This window comes from Pestalotiopsis fici, assembly GCF_000516985.1.
Source record: "Pestalotiopsis fici W106-1 unplaced genomic scaffold PFICI_Scf_14, whole genome shotgun sequence".
In the NCBI taxonomy this organism is placed as follows: domain Eukaryota; kingdom Fungi; phylum Ascomycota; class Sordariomycetes; order Amphisphaeriales; family Sporocadaceae; genus Pestalotiopsis; species Pestalotiopsis fici.
This window is the reverse complement of record NW_006917104.1, coordinates 52,097-76,317: the sequence shown is the minus strand read 5'-3', so window position 1 is coordinate 76,317 and position 24,221 is coordinate 52,097. Positions and strand designations below refer to the sequence as shown.

At 49.7% G+C, this 24,221-nt stretch overlaps 8 protein-coding genes across 8 annotated transcripts; 2 read left to right on the top strand and 6 right to left on the bottom strand.

Annotated features, from left to right (window-relative positions):
- Positions 1-1,541: 1,541 nt before the first annotated feature.
- PFICI_14845 (uncharacterized protein) lies at positions 1,542-2,468 on the top strand (the record flags this gene model as incomplete). The annotated part of the gene is made up of 1 exon (XM_007843426.1): positions 1,542-2,468. The coding sequence occupies one exon, from the start codon at positions 1,542-1,544 to the stop codon at positions 2,466-2,468; it is 927 nt and encodes a 308-aa protein (XP_007841617.1).
- A 4,123-nt stretch (positions 2,469-6,591) lies between these two features.
- On the bottom strand, positions 6,592-7,722 carry PFICI_14844 (uncharacterized protein; the record flags this gene model as incomplete). The annotated part of the gene is made up of 1 exon (XM_007843425.1): positions 6,592-7,722. The coding sequence occupies one exon, from the start codon at positions 7,720-7,722 to the stop codon at positions 6,592-6,594; it is 1,131 nt and encodes a 376-aa protein (XP_007841616.1).
- Positions 7,723-8,406: 684 nt separating this feature from the next.
- Positions 8,407-9,282, bottom strand: PFICI_14843 (uncharacterized protein; the record flags this gene model as incomplete). The annotated part of the gene is made up of 1 exon (XM_007843424.1): positions 8,407-9,282. The coding sequence occupies one exon, from the start codon at positions 9,280-9,282 to the stop codon at positions 8,407-8,409; it is 876 nt and encodes a 291-aa protein (XP_007841615.1).
- Positions 9,283-11,082: 1,800 nt separating this feature from the next.
- PFICI_14842 (uncharacterized protein) lies at positions 11,083-13,140 on the bottom strand (the record flags this gene model as incomplete). Its single annotated transcript, XM_007843423.1, has 1 exon — positions 11,083-13,140. One exon carries the CDS (start codon positions 13,138-13,140, stop codon positions 11,083-11,085), a length of 2,058 nt encoding a protein of 685 aa, XP_007841614.1.
- A 430-nt stretch (positions 13,141-13,570) lies between these two features.
- Positions 13,571-15,553, bottom strand: PFICI_14841 (uncharacterized protein; the record flags this gene model as incomplete). Its single annotated transcript, XM_007843422.1, has 1 exon — positions 13,571-15,553. One exon carries the CDS (start codon positions 15,551-15,553, stop codon positions 13,571-13,573), a length of 1,983 nt encoding a protein of 660 aa, XP_007841613.1.
- Positions 15,554-16,272: 719 nt separating this feature from the next.
- On the top strand, positions 16,273-17,776 carry PFICI_14840 (uncharacterized protein; the record flags this gene model as incomplete). The annotated part of the gene is made up of 2 exons (XM_007843421.1): positions 16,273-16,516; positions 16,566-17,776. 2 exons carry the CDS (start codon positions 16,273-16,275, stop codon positions 17,774-17,776), a joined length of 1,455 nt encoding a protein of 484 aa, XP_007841612.1.
- A 601-nt stretch (positions 17,777-18,377) lies between these two features.
- PFICI_14839 (uncharacterized protein) lies at positions 18,378-19,841 on the bottom strand (the record flags this gene model as incomplete). Its single annotated transcript, XM_007843420.1, has 1 exon — positions 18,378-19,841. One exon carries the CDS (start codon positions 19,839-19,841, stop codon positions 18,378-18,380), a length of 1,464 nt encoding a protein of 487 aa, XP_007841611.1.
- A 1,805-nt stretch (positions 19,842-21,646) lies between these two features.
- PFICI_14838 (uncharacterized protein) lies at positions 21,647-21,916 on the bottom strand (the record flags this gene model as incomplete). The annotated part of the gene is made up of 1 exon (XM_007843419.1): positions 21,647-21,916. One exon carries the CDS (start codon positions 21,914-21,916, stop codon positions 21,647-21,649), a length of 270 nt encoding a protein of 89 aa, XP_007841610.1.
- Positions 21,917-24,221: the final 2,305 nt, after the last annotated feature.

Below are 24,221 nucleotides of genomic sequence, written 5' to 3'. Positions count from 1 at the left end.
TGGCTTTCTAAACCTGTTCATTTTTGCCACAATGGCTCTGATCTACGTCTTCCTCCCTTTGAAGCAATCTCAGATGGGATAGACCCTAGCCAAAAAGTTCCGATCCAAAATCGTCGAGCCTAAGATGCCCGCTTCAATGTTGAGCGACGCCCCTGCCCACGGCACTAGGGGAGCTATCAGCGGTACCCGGGCACAAAAGCAATTGGCTCGCGAGCAGAGGGCGGCCGCGGCCGACGAGCAGATTAACATGACATGGTCGGACTTGGGACTACATGGCGTTCGGTCACATGCCCTTTGACCTGGAGAGCCAGACGGTTCCCGCCAAATTGGAGACTTTGAAAGAAAGGTCGCCGCCCGAGGATCTCTCGGGATTTTATCCAGCTCTTGTGTACTTGTTGGATCGACACAAGACATTGACGATTTCCAATTAGACGTGAAGGATGAATATGGAGCACTTCAATTGGTTTCTCTGAAGATTAACTTATAATCGGACAGTGACGGTTCCGTGGATTGTTTCCTTTGTGGGCAAATTTCTACGTGGCCGTCCTGGCCGTACCGAGCAAAGTAAAGGACGGTTCAATGTTGGACAAGAGTCACTGCCTCTTGGGAGCGTATATTCCTATATTTACAGCTTTGGAATGTTCAGATGAACGAGGTCATGGCTAGTGAAGATCAGTTGGTTGAGCATCTGTACGTATCTATGGGAGTAAAGAAAAGGTATAATTTGTAGTGGAGCATACAGCTCGAAATGAAGGCTCTTATTTCAACATGCCCTTCCAGACACTACTGTCAAAAGTCCGTTCAAGGTGAGCTTTGCCGAGCCCCAAGGCGGTAGCGAGTCTGTGAGGTCCAGGTCGGTAGACGCGTCACTGCACATCCAGACACCACTGTCAAAGGTCCGTTCAAGGTGAGCTTTGATGCGCCCCGAGGCAGCCTAGGAAGCCTGTTGTGGTGATGCTGAGACGCAGAGTCCTCACTGAAAGCCCAGTCCCGGTGTCATTTCAAATGCTCCAACCCATTGGTCGTCGATGCATTGCATTTCGTCCAGGTAGATCAAGGTCTGAGGGCAAAGTAGTTCAGTATGATCCGAACACGAATTTTTCGAAATCTCTTGATGGTGTTACTGATACAATGGTTGTATGGCTTGTTGACTGGCACTCGTCTTCGCGATGCGCCGTTGGTATGTCGGTGCTGGCGCTGGATGGGTATGCTTGATGGTGTTGAAGGAAAAGTTCAAACAACGGTCCCAAATCAAGAACACCTTTTAGTGCCTAGTATGCAGGGAATTCTTTGGTTCAACTTGACCGAGCTGGCCTCCTAGGCATGGCAGTTTATCGGGTGGCGTTGAAAAGCTTGAATGCAAACGCCCGAATTTGTTTTTGCAACCAGTGTCAAGGCATCCACCCAGTCAACTTTCACTCGACGCATTCTGCAAACTTTTCCCACGTTTACATCTCTTTCTACTTGTTACACACACACACACACACACACACATCCCATCACCATCCCATCATCGCAACAACAACGGTCAACACATTGAAATGTCTGACCAAAGCACCAACAAAGCCGTCGTTCCGCAAAAGGATCCCGCCGTCAAGAACCTGGACGAGAGCCCCGATCAAAGAGTGGGCAGGTTTAACAGCCGACAAGAAGCTAGGAAGCGCCGGTTCAGCGAACGCGCCGAGGAGGCCCATGGAGAGCCTGGCTCAGCCAATGGCTCTCTCGAGCTCGCCAAGGTTCCGCGCATGGAGAACAAATCGTTTTCGCAAATCTCCAAGCTGATACACCGTACTGGAGAGCATGCTCGCAACGTCTTTGACCTGAACCTTGCAGGAAATATGGGCTTCATGGCGTCGATGAATCGCAAACCCCTCACCAAGGAGGAAATAAGGGCCCGCTCGAATGCGAAGCGACTTGGGACGGACGAAATCTTTGCTGCCGTGGGCAATGGCAATGCGGCTCTGCCCGCTATTGAGGCTGCTCCTCAGCCCGTTGCTGGTGAGCAAGCAGCTCGCCAGAATTCTGGCAATGACCAGAATGGTATTCAGGCTGGTCGTCAGGCTGGCAACTCTTTTGGCCACAGTTTCGGTCGTGGTCGTGGTCTTGTTCGTGGCCGTGGTCTTGTTCGTGGCCGTGGTCTTGTTCGTGGCCGTGGTCTTGTTCGTGGCCGTGGTCTTGTTCGTGGTCGTGGTCGTGTTCGTGGTAACGGTGGTGATGGCGAGTTTGAACGCGGTTTCACGAGCGGTTTTGCCCGTGGTTACGATCAGGGCTTTGCCCGCGGCCTTGCCTTTGGCTCTTCAAACAATCAGTCCGGAAATGGCTCAGCCTCGGTCAATGTCTCGCACGAGTCGCACGGCGACAGCAGAAGCCACCAAGATGAACCCGAGGCCGAAAAGGAGGATGCCGAGAAGAAGAAGCAGGCCGACAGAGAGGCTCAGATGGGAGGATTTATCAAGATATTCGATTAATCATGCTCTGACTTGGTCAAAGAAAACGGTCGGATGACTTGACCATGCTTGTATAATGAAGCTAGATTGAATCTGATTTACCATGGCATCAATGCAATACCTCCCTACTGAACAGTGAATTTCATGATCCAGATTTCTGCCAATCCACGATCCAGTTGCACGTAACCCAGGCATGAAAAGTCCAAAACAAAGCAACGATTCATTGACCTCGAGAATGTATTAAAAGTCCATAATGAATTTCTGTATTCACGTAAAACAGTCTTGTTGCTTTGCCTGGTGTCTTGGATTCGACAGTGCTTTGTACAGATTTGAATGCACATGGATACTGTCGACCACCACTGTTTACAATACAATCCCAACGCACTCATTTTCCCGACCTCAAGGCGTGTAGTGGTCAAGGTCTCTGGGGATTCATCACGTTACAAATATCTTCAATCTCGACTCTAATTTAGCACACAATTACAGCAAGACCGCAGCATCTACTGCACTTTGTCGAGCCAGTGGACAGGATTTGGCCTGCTGTCGAGCTGGCATGGATTCGACAGTGCTTTGTACAGAGGTTGTAGTTTACTGCCCAAGTGAATCTGCCAGTATGATGTGTCCGTGTTCCAGTTTCGACAGCGCAGACCCTTGAGCATCTTAGCCCATGAGTCTCTACACTTATGGCGCAGCGTCAACTCCGATGCGAGGCCATCATGATCGACACTCGCTTGAATGCTCAACTTGCGCAAACATGACTCGCGGATCTTGCATCTGACATCAAGTCCATGGCAACCTCGGGTTTTGGCACGGACCTTTTACTGAAAGCTGGCAGAGGGCACAATATTCTGTCCGGTAAAAGTACTGTTCCCAGTCGGGCGTCCACCAATACTCCGTGACACATCTATCGGCTTCAAGTGTGAATATTCTAGTTGAAAGTGATCAAGTCTTGCATCTCAAGGAGGGCCATACAAGAGCATATCAATCAAGTCCACGAGGGAATGTGGTAGGTCGCGTGGTTCAAGTGTACAGAGCGGCATGCAGTGTCCATCAGCTCACGATCATGATGCGCGGGCTGACGGAGGCGACATGGACCCATGGTCACAAATGCATGCTCCTACAATAGCGCATTGGAAGAATAATGCCTCCTGGGCATCTGCCAGACATTTACCAAGACATGAAATGAAAAAAGCACTGCAAAAGTGCATATAGATTCTCTAGTACGTGATTTTGGTGGGCGCCACGGTTCAACAGTACGCGTGTACTGGCTAGTCGTGAGCACTGCAGAATTCTTGTACTGAAGCGGCAGTACAAGATTTTGGTAGGGGCCACGGTCCAGCAGTACGCATGTACTAGCTAAGCGGGACTACCATATAAAATTTTGTACTAAAGCGGCAGTACAAGATTTTGGTGGGGTTCACGGTTCAGCAGTACACGTGTACTGGCTAAGCGGGACCACCATACAATTTGACGTACTCTTGCTTTAGTACAAGATTTTGGTGGGCTATACGGTTCAACAGTACGTGTGTACTGGCTAGTCGTCAGCACTGCAGAATTCTTGTACTAAAGAATCTATATGCCAATTTCAAGAGAAATTACAAGGGTTCTATACCCACTGACCTCCATAGGCTTCAGCCATGCTCTACAACCACTGTTGAATGCAGACACTGTCCCGTCGTCGCCATCATCGCTGTACGGCTCTGTATCTGAACAGAGACGTCCAGGAAAAGTTTGGTTGCAAACCTCCTGGTCCGGGAAACTCACGATGGTGACAAGAATCATGCTCAAGGATCGCCATCTAGTGACACTTGGCTGGATGGGATGTAGCACGTCTTTCCAGCGCCACGTCTGACATGCCTTGACTTGTTTTCATGTCTGAATGAGCACTAGGGATGCGACGTACTCTGTTTGCAGCATTGTATAGTTTCCATCATGTCCTAGTCGTCCGGTGACTTGGCTTCTTGTCCAGTATCCATTCGCACAATCAGTGCTGCGCCTTTATTGCTCCGAGGTCATGGAAATGAACGAGTGGCAGAGAACCGAGGCATCTACAGCATCGGTCTGAATGTCTTCTGGGACGCAGCAGAGTTGATATCAACGTGACCATCTACCAAAGTGACCATCCACCAAACTGAACATCTACTAGACGAACATCCTCCAACCCGATCAGTTGACAGCAAGACAATCACCTATCTTGGTCTGTAGACTTCAAATGTCCGCATCTCAGGTCCGTAGCCAGTGCCATGCTGCCAGATACCAGACCTATGGATCGACTACCATGGCAAGGCTTGGAGACTATTCGGTACGCAGCACATATCATTTGTGAGGCATTGTCAGCTCCAACTGCCCTTTGCATCTGGTGAGCCAGCTTGGAAAGCTTTCACAGGCTCTCTCAATCCATTCTTGTTTGCTCGGGTGACTATAGTATACCATGCATGTCGGGTCTTGGTGTTTGACTAGACAATCTGCCACAAGGACAACTGAATCAGGGCGTAGCCACTGACCAGCTTATCGCGGATTCAAATGTGCATCAGATATTGTCATCACGGTGATGCGCCACGTGGGGTCATGGCAACCATTTGTGTATGCACGACCGCTTTACATGCTCGTGTACAAGGAAATCAAAGATTGGGACTCGCCAAAGTAGAAAATCCTAGGAGGACCTCGATGAATCGGCCAAATGCCAAGGCATGAGGATCGTTCTCGGATACTGCGCCATCAAACCAATACCGCGATCGGTGCATGCATCTTGGAAGAGCGGGTATCCGACTATTCATACGGTGAAGGATAGGTCCCAGGATTCGAGAATCATGACTCCAGTGTTCCAGCCATGCCGGATCACCGACGGTCCAAGGGATTGAAAACATGGAGCGTCTACGACGATGAGCTGAATACATTCCCGTGAAGCATTTGTTTGATCTGTGGCTTGCCAAGTCTGTATAATCAACTTTAAAATGAGACTCGAGGACCAAACATGCCTTAGGCCTCGGGTTCACACTGATATCAGCAGGTCTGGACCCGATGCACAATGTATAGTGGGCGAATGGGACCGTGGCATGCTCATGTGCAAGGTAGTATTGCGCCGGGACACTCCTGGTGATGGCGACGTGAATACAAATGGAAAAATTCCTTGATTTCATAGTACACATTCTTTAGTACATGATTTTGTATGGTGCATCGCTTCGCCAGTACATGTGTACTGTTGAACCGTAGATGCACCTAATTTTTTGTACTCTTGCGACAGTACGTGATTTTATATGGTAAATCACCTTGCCAGTACACGTGTACTCTTGAGTCGTGGGTGCACCTAAAATTACGTACTCTTCCTTTAGTACAAAATTTTATATGGTATGCCGCTTAGCCAGTACACACGTACTCTTGAACCGTAGCCCCCACCAAAATCACGTACTCTTGCTTTAGTACAAAGTTTTGGTGGGCCATACGGTTCAACAGTACGTACGTACTGGCGAAGCGGTATACCATATAAATTCACGTACTGACGGATTTGTATGTAGTATTTCTGCAATATTTCATCAGGCAATGATACCATCACTGTTCTTGTGGCCCGTGATTCATTCCTGATTGATTCTCCCCGTCCAAGCCTGATCAACGTGTTGACCGCCATACTGGATCATCGCTGGGAGTCTAGTCATGTCCGCTGCCCATCCAGTCAATCCTACTATTACGGTCATGCAAAAGTCTACTACATTTCAATGAACACGGCCGAGAGCTGGTCAGTGCTAGTTGGTCGAGTATTAGTCGGCTAGAGTGCGAATATCATCTACATGGCATGAGGTGTTGGTGTAGGCATTCTGTATCAGCTGGAGCAAGCATTCAAAGCGATTCAATCACATGCATGAGGTTTCTTCGGGCTGGACCGTCTTGAAATGCGTGGCCACATTGTGGCGGTTGCACTGTTCATCAAGAGGTAGCGTATCAGTCACATTCAACTCGAGATCAAGGAGGCAAGAGGACAGTGGTCACGAATGTATTAATATTTGTCGTCCTGACATATGCAGACCCAACGCAGATCACTTGCGTAGGTATCTAGCTCTTCAGCTCCTGTGTAGACTATCAACCAGACATCTTTCAATGCTTCCTCACAAGTCTCGCCTCAAGACAAATCTCGATGCAATCCTCAACTCTACTGGCTCTCTGCCTCCTTGCTGGCATTCCTGACCGCACTCGACATGCGGTCAAAGTTTGCTTTCAAGCTTCGATCCCGAATGGTCTGCTCTGGCAGTTCTCCAGCTGCCAATGGGCGTCGGTGCGTTTCTGGTAGCATGCAATAGTAAAGCACATATGTCCCATTGCCGGAGCCAATCTTCCATTGCTGGCTGGAAAAAGACGACTCTTCCGGATCAAGCAAAGGCTTGCCCGAGATATGCCATCGTCGAATAAAGTCTCGATCCTTGGGTGTATTCGGATCCCTTGCTCGCACAGCAGCAATCAGCCGGTAATTGATTCGGACCCAATTGTCCCTGGGATCGTCCATTCCCTTGTCCCAAGTTGGAATCAAGGACCCGTCCTCGTGTACCAACTTGTTCTCGACGCAAATCTCGGCAAGGTCCTTGTATGTCTTGGTGTTGTTGACATTGGTGTATTGCACGCGGATGAATGTAGGCTGATCAAACGTGTAGTAGTAGTTGTTGCCTCGGTCGTCGTTCTGAATACCAAACATTTCGTTGCTAATGAATTCTCCCAAGTCACCATGGCCATCCCACGTGACTAGGCTTGATGCGGCATTATCCTTTGGATGGAATCGCGTTGGCTTCCACTCATGACCATCTGCCCGCGCCTTGCACGGGACAATGGGATGGTAAAGGAGGAATGGAGGCTTGGAAAACATGGTCTCTACCATGATTCGGCTCTCTGCCAGATCCTCAAACGCCAGGCTTGGGTGCACACGATGCTCCTTTCTCAACCAGCGCATAATATCTTCGCGCACATCGTCTTGCCTCTTGGCAGTTTCTCGATCCTTGTCAAACATGCACCATGCCAGGCGCAACAACGGGTTCTCCTCTTCGTCCTCGGCAACCTTTTCTCGGTCTTCAGCAACCATGTGCCGATACAGGTGGCGGATAAGGACGACCATGACATCCAGGCCATTCATGCCCAGGTGCTGGGGTCGATGATCGTAGTATGGGATGGGAAACTGCATCCCGAGAGCGGCGGCTTGCAATCCTTCGTCCTTGTACAGATTGCGAATGTCTCTGAGCCCATCAAAATTGGCCAGAGACTCTCTCGAGTTTGCGCCGGGGCTTCTAGGATCCATGATGGTGATCTTGGCGGTTGATGAAGTCGAAATGATGGGGAAATGATGCGTGTGGTTTGAATCGTGGTCAATGCTGCAAAATTCAGGTGTTGTTGGGACAAAGATGCTTCTGACCTGAGCCGGTTTGTCGTGTCAGATCTTGGGCTTGCTGGAGTGACCGAGGTGCAAAACAAAATGCCCTACAGCCAGGTAATCTGGGGGCAAGCTGGCACCTAGAGTTTCTGATTCCCATTAATCTACAGTGGCTGTTGGGGAATTTCCCGGCTTTCCCTTGCAATCTGCACTAGGTAACGGCTCTTTTATTGAAATTTCATTTCATTGCTCTCTTTATACCAGAGTGTTCAACGACATGACAGATTTTGTACTCACAAATTTTGCTTGTTGCATGAGTCCTTGATGTTGTCACTTTACATGTAATCACGACAATGAGGCATTCATTTCAATTAATAGTCATATCTAGAACAACGCATTCCAGCCTCAAATACCAGTAACAGACCATTGGCACCCAATCCTCGTTGTGAATGCCTTGCAGGGCATTGTGCATGTCACCCTCGCTGCTTGTGGCAGCAGCTTCTCGCCAGATTGCGCGTGGCGGAAGCAATTTTCAAACCCAAATCAAAAAACGACCAAACGACCAGTCCAGAAGACAAAACCAAAGCAAATCAGAGTAAACATCCGAGACATTTACTGCTCATAGTCGAGGCTGCCATCGTCGGGCCTTCTCGAATCCGTGGGCGTGTCGAGGCCTGCTGCCTGACGCCAGTCATCCATGTCCGCGTCCAGGTCCTCCTTGGAGACCACTGGCTTTGCCCAGCGGCTCTGGGACTGGGGAACAGCCGGGAGTTGACGCTTGGCGCCCATATTGGCGGGCCGGGAATTGGACCTGCCACCAGATCTCTGGCCACTGCCAGAGTTCTGGCGACCCGTCTGCCCATGGCCATTGCCATGGGCAGGACGCTGAGCAACGGGCTCAGGAGCTCTTTGAGAGCCTTGTTCCTCGGCCTGCAGCAGCCGAGCCCGTCTCTCACGCAAGACCTCCTCCGCGGAAGGACCACCCTGCTCCAGGAGCTTCTCTCGCTGTCGCCTGTCGTATTTGGTGATGACACGAGTGTAGGTCATCATTGGCTGAAATACGCCATTGTGCATGGCTTTGTTGCGCTCAATAGCGCCGGCAACTTGTTTGACGACATTTTCGCCAGTGCTAGCACTGGCTTCCATGGCAAGGGGGCCGTGGGTCTCCCAGTCCATGGCCATGGGATCATGCTTGAGGAACATGGCCCGGGGTTGTCCTCCACGCGTGATCCTTACAACGTCCGAATGGTTCACGGCCTCGATCCGTGGACGCTTTGCAATCTCTCGGGATGCGGCCGGGCCGTCATCCCTGACGATTTCTTCGACGTCGTCGTCGTCGTCCTCCAGGTCCTGCTGGCGTCGCTTTCTAACGATGCCACGGTCCTTCATAAACTTTTCATTACGACCAGAAATCTCGTCCAGACTCTGGTCCAGCTTGCTCTTCTCCACGGGCGGCTGCATGCCAAAGCTCTTGTACGGCAAAGGCATCGTGCTGTTGCTGTTGTTGCTGTTGCTGTCGCTATTGTTGCTGTTGCTGTTGCTGTCGCTGTTGCTGTTGCTGTTGCTGTTGCTGTGATGATGGTGATGGTGATGGTGGTTGGAAACAGAAGAAGAACTTGATGATGATGTTTTTGATTGAATGTAAAATTGCAAATTTGTGTTCCTCGAGTGTTGTTCCCGGCTTCAAAGGGCGTTTGCAAGGAGTTTCAAGCTAGCCGAGTAAGTGGTGGGTCCACTCATTCAATTTACAATGGCTGCGCACAACTTGGAGGGCTCAAATTCCGGGAACAGACGGGAATCAGTGGAAATGAGTGACAGTGTCTACTGGGAATTACTTGAAATACCGTATCAAAGTTCTATCATTTCCATTTCTCGTCTTTAACCGGTCGTTTATACTGTGTGACGTGTAAACACCAAAGCCATGATCCTGCAACAAGAATCAAAGCTTTAGCAAAGAGTCAAGGCTACAGCTCAGTCACAGGCATGGCGGCCCATGGCGGGGCAAGATCATCAGTTTCTAGTTAGTCCTTGGACAAGTACTCCAGGTCTGTTGCAGCAGTTTGACACTACAATGCCCAACGTTGATACACAGTATCACGATAATCTAGTGCAGATGCAGAGAAGGACATGTAGACGTAGTCAACCTAGAAAAGGTTCAAAACTCGGGCCACCTATGACGAGTGATAATACGAATATCGGAACTTCTGCCGGTACAAACATTGTCTTGCACCAGGTGTTCTCGTCGACCATTTCTTTTCAACTGATTTCTATTTGATTGCCTTGTTCGAAACAATGGCCAGCTGCGGACAATGAACCTGGGACAAGTCTGTGTGCTTCAAGCATTTAGAATTGGAAATCTTGAGTGTACCATCCATGGCTACCAAGATTAGATTTCCATGGGCCTCATTTTGTTGGTGGATTCCATGAATACAGACTTTTTGAGCTATTTGACTCGACATGAGGAAAACGGTTTGTGAATGTCATCACGGATCTCGGAAACCTACTCTCCTGATCCAAGGACGAGTAGATTTCATCCGACATGCGCATGTAATTCTCTACCAGAGACATATCCTTTCAACTATTTCTCCTTTAGTAATGCCGCTTCCACCATGCCTGCTAGATGTCGGAGAATCAGTAGGACGTCTCGGTTTATCAGATCTGGTGTCAATTTATGGCTACTGTTTTGATTTTGCTGCACCCCCTTATCCAAATCAGTCCATTCCAGGTCAAACTCTCCCGAAGACTTGATTTTCTTGGCGTGGTCAAGAATACAGGCAATGTCGGCGTGATACAGCTTTTCCTGGTTCAGGCAAGGTTTTCAGAGGCATGAGGGATACGGTGGAGATGTACGTGAGCAAGCCAGCCATGAATCAAAGTATCCAGACTGGGAATCATTTTCCTGTCGAGCTCGCTTTGGAATTATAATGTAGTGTCACGATGATTGAAGCATTGTAATAGTGATATTGCAAAGTCAAGTTGAGCTGCATGCTTTAGAGAGATTAGTAACATCCTTGGTACCCTAGAAAAGCACGTAGTAGCTGCATAGAATATGCCCTTGGCTTTGTATTAAGAGCACTGCTAGGCGCAGGGCCTAGATTACACAGCCAAATGGCACATGTATTTGCCTACAAATCTCTGGGACGATTAGGATCCTTCTCTAGTCCTTTCTTGATTCCCGTCGTTGCCTTGTTCATTCCCCCCTTTAGCTAGTTGATTCCCATTCATTCCCGGCGCTCCCGGAATCACGTCTTTAATCCCGGGCCTTGCACCCGTCCTCCTTGGCTCGTTTCAGTGCAGAGGGTACGATGTGGCAATGGCTTTTGGCCACTCAGTGCCGTGAGTCTGCCCGAAAATCTGAAATACATGCTGAGGAATGTAAATGAGGTTCTTGGCGTTGAGAACACGCCTCCCTGAAGGAACCTTTGAAACTTGAACCAAGTCTAGATAAATCGCAAAGATTGCGCCCAAATCCCTGTTCACGGGGTTCCGTGTCAACTTCCCGATATCGAGAAGCTCATCGTCGTCATATTCCAATGGTTGATTCGAGGCAGCATCGTACACTGCATCAGTCTTGGTCGCGATACACATGACACGACTTGCGTAGCAGAGCACGAGCTGCTCTTCTACCTTGACGACTTCTGAAGCCGACAGCATGGTCATGTGCACCTCCTCGGCAGTGTCAATACGGTCAATGTTGACGAGAGCTTCAAATTCGTGCACATGGGCATGCACGTCACGCACGAAATCAAGGCGCAGTGAGAATTCCGTGCCACAGAACATGTATGGCTCTTCTCTGACGGCTTCGCCCGTCTCCATTGCCTTGAGATACAACCCAAGAATAATCCAAACAGGACCCTTGCCGGCTTGATCGAGACCAACACCCTCACAATGCTGCTGGATTCCTTCTAGGATCCTATGCGTCGGTACGTTTTCCCGCAGACATGAGTAAGCCGAGCCAACACCACACATGATGATGAATGCCAAACGAATCATGACTCGCCTGACATTGGTTGGCAAATTCTTGTTCCTTGTCCTGGCAAGCAGCATTGCCGTATGAATGTCAAGATCATGATGCGCATACTTGGATCGTAGTTCCAGCGCAAACCTTCCCTTGCTCGTGACAGGATAGTACCCAGAACCACTGTCCTGGATACATTTCATGACCACTAGACGTCTCATGACCTCGTGTACGGCAAAGCAATCGGGTATGGTCCGTATCTTCATATCAAACACCTTGCTGTTGAGAGAGCATAGTGTCAGCATGGTCCACATGATATCCTCGTTGAATGCTGGGCTCCAGGGATCGTCCAGTGCTCGGGACTTTTTGATATGCGACTCTGATGATAGACAGTAAAATTCAGTCTGGTCTGTATTTCCTGCCTTGATTAACCACGACTTTTGGCGGTCGAAATCAGTCATTGAAATGAGCTTGGTCATGGTCACAATCTGACTTGATCGCGTGTCCCACAACTTCAACTCATGAGTCCCAGATGATACCACCACGCCCACATTTGGCATGGGAAATGAGGGTGCTGCGCAAGTGGTGGCAATGGCATCATAGTTTCCATCCACAATGTCTTGAGGTGAATCCTTGGTTGGATTCAACTCATGCTGCTTCCCCATTGCAAACTCGGACGGGCGCGGCACACTCAAGATCACCACGGATGATTCTGGCTGGTCTCGCTGCCGGGCAGCGATCTGCTTCTTGACATCATCCACTCCCATGAGGATCATTTTGACCTCTGGGTTGATGTCTGGGACTTGAACAATGGCCAAGTCATCTTGAAAGACATTTCGCAAAAGGTCTATTGTGCGCCTTGAGAATTGCGCTGCGAGAAACATGCAGCTCATGCCATTTCCAGAGTCCTTTGTAACCTGCTCCATGAGCAGGGTGAAAAAGACCTCTGCATGTACCGAAGGTCGAAGCGGCACATCGGACAAGACAACAATCGGACAATGCTCGTCCGGCACCCATTGGCGCCGCACGGAGTTGTCAATGTATTGCTCATAGGTGCAAATTGTCAAGACCATCTCTGGATCAAAGTCTCCAACACAGGCTCCTCCATAGTCTTCCATCGCATGGCGCTCAAGGTAGTTGATGATGATGGGCATCTCAAAGCCCGAGTCAATGACGTATACGATCCTCGCGTTGGGATTGGCCTTGATGATGGCGGACATGGCGTACAACAAGAGGCTTGTACTCTTTCCGGCTCCATGCGCAGCCTGAATGTAGGCTGCGTAGGGTCTTGTCGGGAGCTTGTGGAGAGCGCTGTCAATCTCGTCGATATTCGCTCTCCAGGCTTCGTCTGGGGACAAGGCGCGTCCTGGCGTCTGATTTTCGGCCATTTTGGTGTTGCAATAGTGGTGGTTTGATGGAAATGAATGGTAAAGGTGATGGGAATGAAGATTGAAAAGTTTTTGTTGTGGTGGTCAAGTTGTCGGGATTGCAGAGGTGCCTCGATATCGAGGTGTTTTGAATGTTGATTCCCAGACGTTCCCGACCTTTGAAAGCAGCACCCGCTGTATTATTGAAAAGCTCCCTGTAACTCCCGTAGCCATAGCGGCCTGTCTCAAATTACGTGGTGGCCACGACTCTATACTCCAGGACCGGGTCTTTACTCAATACTTTACGATTCAACTATTCGGATGGCCAGTATGGAAATCAACATGTGCATTTGGATACATATCTGGAATAACCTGGAATATACAACATGCTCAAGCAAAATCAAGATGGTATTACTCAGCGGACTATGTATTGCAATCCTCAAGTGGACATCTACCTGAAAGCCAAATCTACCAATGCAGACTTGCCATCCAAACTCAACTCGTCCTTGGCTTCTTCCTCATCCATACCCCTCAAAAAGTCCTTGCGACTCTCTAGGAAATCGAGGTGCATTTCAAGTCCACCCGGTGGCCCAGGATAAAACCTGCTCTTCCTGCTTCCAAGCTTGAAATTCATATCCATTGGTCCACTCGATAGTCGAAAGTTTCGAAGTCTTGTTGGACGTGGACAGAATGGGACGTTTTCATCCACGATGCCCTCTCTATCTGCTACATGGCCACTATCCGCGGGCTCCAAACTTGAAGAACTCTTTCCAGCAGCTGGGCGGGGTGGTGCTGGCTCATCAATCAATGGCCTATCATCCAGATTAGCATCTTCTTGGCCACCATCTTTAGATGCTGGATCATTTTCAGGTTCAGGACTGTCGTCAGCGAAATCGTCTCCACTGAATTCGAATCCTCCTTCATGACTACCGGTAGCCATATCGACGTCATCATCTACAGAATCACCCCCAGGGTGATCTGAAAACTGCCTGTCGAGAGATGACTCTCGTCCTGGCGCAGAACGTGGACCCCCAGCCAAACCGCCGTCCGACACATTATCGGACGGGGTTGGCCGGGAAAGTTCATTCACCTCCTTGGATCTCCAATACGAAACAAGGCTCTTCATGTACATATCCATGACATGCTCGAATTCGTCTGGATATTCAACCGTGGATCCTCGGGAAGTCGATATGACCTTGGAAGCATCTCGCAGAGAAGGCCAAAGCTGGTGCGCCCCGGACGTGACCGAGCGGACCACCTTGACCAAGTCGCGGAGATCCCCAGTCTTGACACGATATGGGCCAACTGCAATCGCATCTTGTTCAGCTTTGTAAAACTTTTTCTCGACTTGCCGCAGCAGCGACGAGTAAGCCGGGAGGCACAGTCCTTGCGCAACCATTTCCCTCCGCACCTCCTTGTGCAGTTTTGGAATGGACTTGGTGCCATTCGTGTTCTCAAGCTTGGACTGTAGAGAGTCCATGAAGCGACAGGTCGTGAAATGCTGCCACGACATTTGTCGGCGATCGTCGACCTGGCACGCCTTGGCATACTTGATGACGCATGTCAGGAGCCTCGTGTTGCCCATCCACGGTCCACCAATCGCGAGGACCACCAGCTCATCGCAAAATCGTTTACTCCAGATGGGATCGGGAAATGGCTTTCCAATCTGTTTTCCCTTCTTATCCTTGAGGTAAACCTCAGTTCCGGCGCCATATTCGAGGTTTTCATACGGCGAAATAATATCGGTAGGAAAAACCTTGAGAACCCTGCAAATCTTTTTCCACATTGCCATGAATGCGGATATAGACTTGAGGTTTGGCTTGAGTTTCTTGATGTACTTGATTTGGGCTTCTTTCTTGGCCCTTTTCTGGAGATTGTCTTCCATCTCCTTTGTCCAGCCTCGGCCAGAGTACTCTGTGTCCAAGGAAGTCCACATCCTCAACTCCTGTAGGTCGAGCACAGGATAATTCTCCTTCATCAACTTTTTCGTCTTCCGGGCCGTTCGAGCCAATCTCGACGGCTGATCCATGGCAATCTTCTTGAGCTCCTCGCGCGAAAGAGCCTTGAAGCCATTGACCAACTCTTGATCGTATTGAATGTCTGATAGTTTGATCTCTTGCCGGACTCTCCTCTTGTCCTCAAAATCGCTCCCACTGTCGATTTCCGGCAGCACAGGCTCTTCATCAGAGTCGTCTGCGTCGTCTGCGTCGTCTGCATCCACGTCCATTTCGTCGTTGCTGTCGTCGCTGTCGTCGCTGTCGTCGCTGTCATCCGAGGACTCGAAACCGTCATCACTCCCGAGGAATGATTCTTCGTCGTCGTCCTGGACAGCTCGCGTCTTTTGCGCTTTGCGTGCCTTTGGCTGCACGCCCTTGTCGTTGGATCGCGCCCGTTTGCGCGGGGCGGCTTTCGATTGAGATCTCGTATTCGGCATCTTGTCGTCTAGTATCGTGAAATACAATTTTATGATTGCAAAAGTGTAGTTGAAGAAACTGGTGCGTACTGTGGTTGATATTTGAAAGTGGAACGGTCAAGTCGTTTGGTCAGATTGGGACATGAAACGCTAGGCATTTGAGCACATCTATCCATGACATGACAAAGAACAAGTTGCAAAACCATTTCAGTTTATTTATCAAGGACATTTCTATACAGTCATTCTCAGTATTCCAGTCTATAGTTTTCCTTTGCGATAGTTGTAAGCTTTTAGATGGAGACAAACTAGCCAAGATATAAATGACAAACCACAGGCAGAGCTTCTAGGTAATTTTCATTGGGATTGAATGGGAATCAGTAGAAATTGGTGGGATTACGGGAATCAAGGCCTGCCAGATGGGGCTGTACGGTCAGGATTCCTTCTCAATGGGCGGCTTGTTAGGAATTGATTGTCCAGCAAGCTGGCTTTTGAACAATAAATGTTTCATTGGCAGCTTGGATCCAGCTGTCGTCACCCTACAGAGTGCATGCAAACTTCAAACGTATAAACTTGGGATTTTCCCGGCTTGCACCTAAAAGTAAACCCCCACCTTCAACCACACTCGATACTTTCAGTACCACAAGCACACTACATCACCATCAACCATCAACCAACACCAGCACCAGCACCACCATCATCACATCATCTTCATCATCATCATCATCAAGAAGACGATAACCATGGCTCCAGGATATCCCTTGGTCGCCGAGGAGACGCCAGTGTCTGATCTGTCAGCCTGGCGTCGAGATCGCATCATCAACCAGCTCCAGGAGCTGGTTGGTGTCCCTGGCGAGGTTGTTCTCGCGTACTTTAAGGGGGCCCCCGGCCATGTCGCTGACATGTTTGTTGAAGCTGGCGAAGAGTCGACCCTCTCGGCCGACTATTTTGATTGGGCCGTCGACAGATTCGTTTGGGGGGGTTTTGGTAAGTTGTCCTCGCATCAGTCTTTGTCACTTGCTAACCTGTATCATAGGACTAAAGTTTGGCAACGTTCCCGAGTTTCCGTACCCGGAGCCCGAAAAGTATGGTGAGCCATACCCCAAGGTTTACCTGATCCACTGGGTCAAGAACAACACCAAGAAGATCCTGGACCAGGAGAAGGAGCAGAATGCCATTGTCCGCCCAGGCGGAGTGGATGACTTTCTAGATGTTCGAATGCAGATCTGGCAAAAGGCATTCCCGGAAAGTCCCGTCGAGAAGCCATTCTGGCTCTCGATGCCAAGGGCCTCGTTTTGCAACCACGTTGCTCAAAACACCAAGGACCTTGAAGAGGTCATGGCCAAGATGGCCAAGATCTTGTCGGCCAAGGAGTTTGTGCTGATTGCGCGCGTGGGTGCAGAGGGCACCCTCACCCTGACCTTTGCAAAAGGTGTGGACACGGACGACAGTGGCGTCCGGTTACGGTTCATGCAGGCATGGTCTGATCTGTGCATGTGGCACAGAGATGTTCTTCAGGAAAAGGGCGTCAAGATTCACGATTTCTTTGACCGCCTGTACTTTAATTGTTTCATGGGGAACTTTGCCGACTTGCCGGCACTGAATGTCAGTGCATCCCAGCAAGCCGCCAGGGCCATCAGGTTGGCCAATGTTGGAGAGGCCAACAATGAGCTCCATGGTCCAGAGTTCATTGAGACGATTAACCGGTTTCAGGCATCCGGTGCTAGATCGTTGGCTCTCATGGAGAGCAAGCATGTCATGGAGCGACTCTCCGGGACTGTCCCGGAGCAGTTCAATCATGTCATGTGCTTTATCAACGACACTCGTTTCTCCTGCCTGTCAAAGCAGGAGCTTGCCACGTTTGTCTGGGGCCCAATCATTCAATATGCTCGCGAGTCGATTGGCTACCATCTCGAGCATGTATTTGTGGCCCCTGACAAGACTGGCATGACTCCCCAGCAGCAGCTGGAAGTGGCCTACGCGTTCCTCGGTCGCTTGGTCAAGGGTGAAGACGTGTTCCTGGAGCACGACCTCGCCATTCTCTTGGACAATCACACTCGCCTAGAGTTGTGCGAGAAGGCCTTTATGGACAAGGGCCCATACGTCCGCTTGGGTCAGAGAACCCTCAAGGAATGTGTTCCCGACTTGAAGGAAACCACTACGGCCTGGGTCAAGAGCCTCCGGGAACAGCTGGGTTCCCAAGGTGAGAATCCCATTCCAGAGATGGAATCTCTGGCATTTAAGTAGACGTTCTGGAGGTTTATACTGGGTCATTGACCAGATGGGACATGGAGTGTCCAACTGCGCTTGATATGCATTATTGCCATGGTTTCACGGCTGGACTTTTGTACTTTTTGCAGATAAGCTGCTCGAGCATGAGAATAAATTGAGACTGTTCCTGACACGTAAATACGAAAAGACCATTGTGACGAAGTGGACTGAAAGGAGAACAAGCTCAAGTAATGAGTTATGAATCATACGTGCTGTAGTTGAAATGGTGAACATGCAGACTACAATAGTAAAGCAGCCATTCCGAGCCTCAAATCTCAAGACGTGAGCCGTTTTCATTGCATCAAGGTTTACTCACCATTACACTGCATCAATAGAATCATTAACGGGTATCGGGATATATTATAGTATGCATGAAAAGAATGTTAAGCACAAGTCTCTTTCCCAACCTTTCCGGGAATTTCCCATGTCATTCACCACGCTCGGCCATTTCACCAATAGGCATGCCACCTCTTGTCCCATTAAAATCATATAAGCCATTCCCTTTACCATTTGCAGTCCATTTATCCCATTTCCCGAGCGTTTCTCCCGATTCCTGCATCATTCGTTGCTCCAGGCCTCAGTAGAACATGCGACTCAGCATGCCTCGGGTAGGCTGTGCAACCTGTCTAACTGGGACGTATCCAGCTCGACGGAAAACATCGTCGACGGCAGCAATGGCTCGATCTCGGCCGGCGTCCATGACTGCAACTGCTCGATCCTGGCCAGCGGCGACAGCAGTGCGACCTATCGTGATACAATGCTCCCAAATAATGGGAATTTCCCGGACCAAGTGTGCAATGACTGCCTGAGGAAGTCCTGAGCGCGCAAGGGCCATGGCAACCATGGCACCCAGAGCAGCCTTCAAAACAGCAACCTTGTATTGACCGTAGGCGTCGTCTAACTCATGGACTGTGCGCGACAAATGGCCCAGTCCCCGTCGTAGGAGCTCCATGGTTCCGTTGAGGCCGAGTCCGTTACCACCGACCTGGTGCATCTGTCCCAGCTGTGCCTGGGGTTGGTTCATGTCCATGGCATTTGCCTGGACTTGTGCAGGTTGTTGCTGCAACTCCTGTACATCCATAATGGCATCCTGTAGGTTGTCAAGTAGTCGGTTGACAGGATTGCCTCTTCGGACCCAATGTCCAAAGTTGTCATAGTTCATGAGCTCCACTTCGATCCAAGGCTGCTCACAACCTTGGCGGTACGGCTGAACTGGTTGGACATCTCCGTTCCACTTGACGGGAGCGTCCCGGATTCCTGACTGACCAGGACGAACCGCCAGAAGGGGGTGGACCGGTGGTGCCCATGCCATCCACAAGAGTCCATTGTCCTCCATGACTCTTCGGAAGCGCTTGTGCCACCGGCCCAACCCCAGAACATACATGCCAACAACATCGTAAAATGTTGGCACACCTCCCGATTCCTGCCAACGTCGGTACGCTACCGACTTGGACATGGCCTTGCGCATATTGTGCGATGCAAGGCAGTGAGTCTTGAGATTTTCCACCATCTGCGGTGGGAGTGCGAGCTTGGCCGCCAGGATGTCGAGGATCACTTGGTAGATCCTGCGGTAATCACGAGCCTCGTCGGCCGTGTCGACACTTCGGTATCTCTCCGACAGCAGGTACTTTACTGGAACCCTGACGACCTGGCCGAACAGGTTCAGTTCGTACATGCTTGGATCCTCGCAATTGGACCGGACAGACTCGTCGGGAATCTGCTCCCACTGCGGGAATCCAATGCGCTCAGCTACGTAGTAGCCCGGGTTCAGGATTGGGCGACGTGCCAGACGCTCTTGTCGTACCAACAGTTCCAGCAGAGTGACGGACAGCCCGCTCACTTGCCGAACCTCGGGATGATGGTGCAGGTTCGTAACAGGGAGATCTGGTGAGCCATGGGCCAGCAGTCCCTCAAGCTGGGCAATGGCGAGCAGAAACTCAGGGCCAAGCGCCTGGTCAAAGTCTGCGCCGGCCATTTCGGTGCGAATGCAGTTGATCATGTGCGCCAACTGCGTCGAACGGAAATGGGCGTAGTCGTCCATTGTGAAAGTCTGGGAATCGACGGGAATGTCGAAGTAGTTGAGAGACGGGAATGATAATGGTGATGATGGTTGTGTACTTTGCTTGGGTAATTCCCTGGGATTTGGCAAACTGAAAGAAGAAGAGTTGGGAATAGTCGGGAATTTACCTTGTGGATTGGGGAAGAAGGAAAGAAAAGAGGAATCTAGAGTGGTGAAAGAGATTAATTACTTGCAGTGAAAGACTGGATACAAATGGAAAGAAGTGAATTACAGTAACAGCGTTGAAAACTGGTATAAATGGCAAGAAGTGAATTATAGTAGAGTTGGAAAGAGCAAAAGTTTGATAGAACAATCAGCCGTCTAGCTATACACGACGAGCATTACAAGGCAAGTACGTCTAATGAGAGCATTTATATACATGATTGGGCATGGGAAATGGCTTGAGGCTTACTCCAGACTTTTTACTATTCAATTAAACTGAACCAGTATCGTTTCCGAGCATCGTCTTTTCGAGTCGAAACTATTCAGACGTCAAGAACTTTTATATGCCGCTGTCAATATTGTTGATGAACCATGGAACTTTACAACAGTTGGCAAATCAAACTATAGCAAATGTCTAGACATGGAACATGTAGGAGTGCATTTCAAGATGGGAGTCGGGAATGACTTGACGCTGTCCATGGCACGTGTCAAGCCATGGGTCAGTTCCAAGTCTCTAATGATACATACGCAGCAAGCCTGGAACACTATACTGATGCAATGCGGGAGCAAAACTACGTCCGGCGTGTCTCTGGATATTACGGGCATTGTAGGTCGACCGGGTTGGCCACCGAGCGTGATCTGTAGCGCGTGGATCGCAGAGTCGTTCGCGGGGTTGGACAAGCAGTCTACTGCCTCATCAACAGTATCGGTGGCGGTATACAGCAATCTTTGATGGATTTTCATGTTTTGTAGTCGCAGAATGAGGCCATTGTCTACACTCTAGCTTGGGCTATTGAGTCGATGCTCCAGTACCATTTGCAACGACATGAATTATTGGGCGAGCTCTATTAACTACTCTTAATTCCATCAGGTAGATTGAGATCTAATGGTGGCTACTGTGAGACTATTGGTGCAAATGAATAAATCCATACGACGGCGTACAGCCAATACCCAGAACGGGCACCTAACAAACAACGCAATCTTGATATTCAGAATACTGGTCTTTATTTTTGCCCGAGGGTCGCTGGTTCAAGGGAATGGCTCCGTGGTGGTGCTACGATACATCCTATAGAGGTTCTGTTGTGTCAGACTGCCGAGGCCAGGAGCGCTAGAGCATCACTTTAGTGGGTGCCGTGGTGCTTTAGGTGATGCTTTAGCGGGTGCTTTAGTGGGCTCTGCAAGAAATCATCAAGTAGAGAGCACATCAGCATTGAGCAGCATTGAGCAGCTGTCTAGCTAAGAATGAATCGAAAGGGTCCCTATGCCTTTTCACCAAGATGCATTTGCAATAAATCATCGATTAAGGGTTCGCAGTGACAGCAAGGCCAAGTCCTCTGCCACTGTCGTCGATGGAGTTCCGAATACTAGTTTTGGGCTACGTCATTGCCACGTGGGTTCCAGATTCCCGGGACCAACGGTCTAGCTACCCGCTACAGCCCACCAACCGTTGACGTACTGCACCATTTTAGGTACCTAGGTACCTACTACGATTACGAGCATAATTGTCACGGCATACACCACTGTACGATATGAGCAAAGAGCATGCTAGCAATCCTTGGGAAACGATCACGAATGGGACCTATATGCCCACGGGAGAGGACAGCATTATCATGACAACTACCCCCTCATTGGTACAGCCCAAGCAGGAAGTAGAGGTAGCAGAAGCAACTCGTAGGAGAAAGAGGGGCAGTTCCAACCTTGGGATCGTAATTCTCGATGACACGAAAGATGCAATGCCAGCAGGCCTTTTCGGCCTCGGTTAGGAGGGTTCTCGAGCGCAAAGTCCGTTGTTCCACTTGCGCTTCTGGGCCTTGGGGGTGCGGAACAATGATCTGGGCCTCAGGTTTGCGCTTGAGAGGAGTAGCACGAACGCGACGGTTGGGAGTAGGAGGCATGATGACCACCAAGCAGAAGAATGTGGACGATGAGAGAGTGGATAGTTGTCATGGTAGATACTGTATGGCAGTCCCGTCCCGTGGACATGTAGGTCCCAGTCCGCAAGATGCAGCTTTTGTATCCGACCGCGCGCAATCGACCACGCAACACGGGCGAATGCCGCCCTTACCAAGTCATTATGCTGTAGATAAAGCATGCAAGTCCTTTGAGAATTGAAAATCTTAATAATTGCCACCGGGCAGAGCGTCTAGTCCATCCTCTACCGGCTGCGTGATCAGGCTCAATTGGGCTTCCCTCGTTTCGAGCGTCGATTTACCGTTGGTGTGATTCAATCTGATCCATTTTAAATTCAATTCTAGTATGTAAATTGTCGTGGTGTTGTCTCGTGTGTTTCAAGCCCATGCCACAACTCTTGGTGTAAATACCTAGTAATGGACAGCGTCCAAGCCTGGATTGTAAACAACTCTTTCTCGCCTTTCAGCTGTCGACTGAGTTCCGCGTGAGGGGTTAGGTCTACTCCTACTTTCGGCTGTTGTGTAGAGTACTAAAGGATAGCCGATACCAGGGGCATGCCGGGGACACGGATGGTGGTTCACACACTTGAATGATATGGGCTCTGCAGGTATACGAGAATAGCTGGCCAAATTGATTGGAAAACATCCAGATAATGAAGAAATTGAGACACCAATCACTCATGGCACCGGGAAACCTGGCATCATAGCAAGATGATGTGATACCAAGCAAAAATCAAATTCGAATCCCACTGTCATGTAAAGCGTGAGGCTGGAGTCGCCATATGGATAGAAACAGAGTGTGAGAAGCATGCATTACAGCCAACTATAGACAGTCAGTCCCTGATGGGACCAGGCTCTATACCTACTAAAAGTGAAGCAGTCTTTTTGGCTGCATAAAGCCAACCAGTGTACCAAGCACACCCGTGCTCGTGTAATGCCTTGAATCATTGTCATGGCTACGGTTAGAAAATGTGCATTACTCATATTAAAGTGTCTGCGAGCTTGGTCGAGCTGTGGATGGTTCCATGTCCTTATAGCCTCGCGCCGAGCGAAATTGTAAAAGTGCTTCAAGGGCTGCCTCCTTGATCCCAATGACGCTTCATAATTGTCAAAGAACGCAGCAAAGTCGTCTTCTTTAAGACTACATGCTCGAGCTCATCATGGCCCCTTTGAGCTTGCTTTCCTTTGGAAATTATCTTCCGACTCTTGCACAAGAATGTAAAGAGGGGCAAAAGCGACAATGTGCTTCACCATGGAGGTCAGCCACTCTGTGATGAGGTTGCAGAAGCAGGCGTCATGGACAAGTTCCCAAGGTCTCTGATCTTGAGCCTATACTCGTTTGCTGTCATGCGAGCAAACCTCCCGTCTGCATCAGATATCCATTTGAAGCTCATGGGCTCCAAGATCCGCCGCAATGCCACTATTTGTAGCTCAAGCTGCTTGAGCATCGCGGACTCTGCGAGTGTGCTCGTCTTGCCTCTCGGCCTCGGTCGCCTCGTTGGCGTTGAGGGGAGGCTGATCCAACCCGAATACGGCATCGAAAATTGCCCAAAACACCTCTGGGCAAGGGTTCGTTTCTCAAAGCCAGCTCGTACATGTACATTTTGCTGAATGGGATGCCATACTTGGCTGGCATCTCGAACAGGTATTCGGGGGCGTTTGGGTTGACTTGACTGTCAGCTGCATTGCCGTACGAATGGACGAGTCTAAACTCACGAACCCAGGGCCAAAAGCACATTCCAGTATGCCAACCGAAATAATCTGCCGAAACCGTCGGCAATTCCGACACATTTGCATATACCGTAGCAAGTCTGTTGGCAATGCTGCATACACGGCCTCGAGACTTTCTCGAGCCATGTCGTCTCGAGTCCAATAACGTCTCCAGTCAGACTCGTGCTCCCGGAGCCTTTCAAAGAGCTGGGCGGTGCCTAGTCTCATTCGGATGCAAGTCTGCAAAGACAAGGGGCTTGTATGATTGTTCCATGTCTGTTGTTATAGCTGTTGCTGTCGTAGTCGTTGGTACAGTTGTTTGCAATCGTCTCTGTTCCGGCGAAATGTGGCAGACTTTCAATTTCTTGCAAGTTGAAACTCAAGGTCCAAGCAATACACGTGTACTGTTGAATCGTAGATGCACCCAATTTCTTGTACTCTTGCGGCAGTACGTAATTTTGTATGGTATGCCGCTTAGCCAGTACATACGTACTGCTGAACCGTACGGCCCACTAAAATTTTGTACTCTTCCTTTAGTACAAGATTTTATATGGTGTGCCGCTTAGCCAGTACACACTGC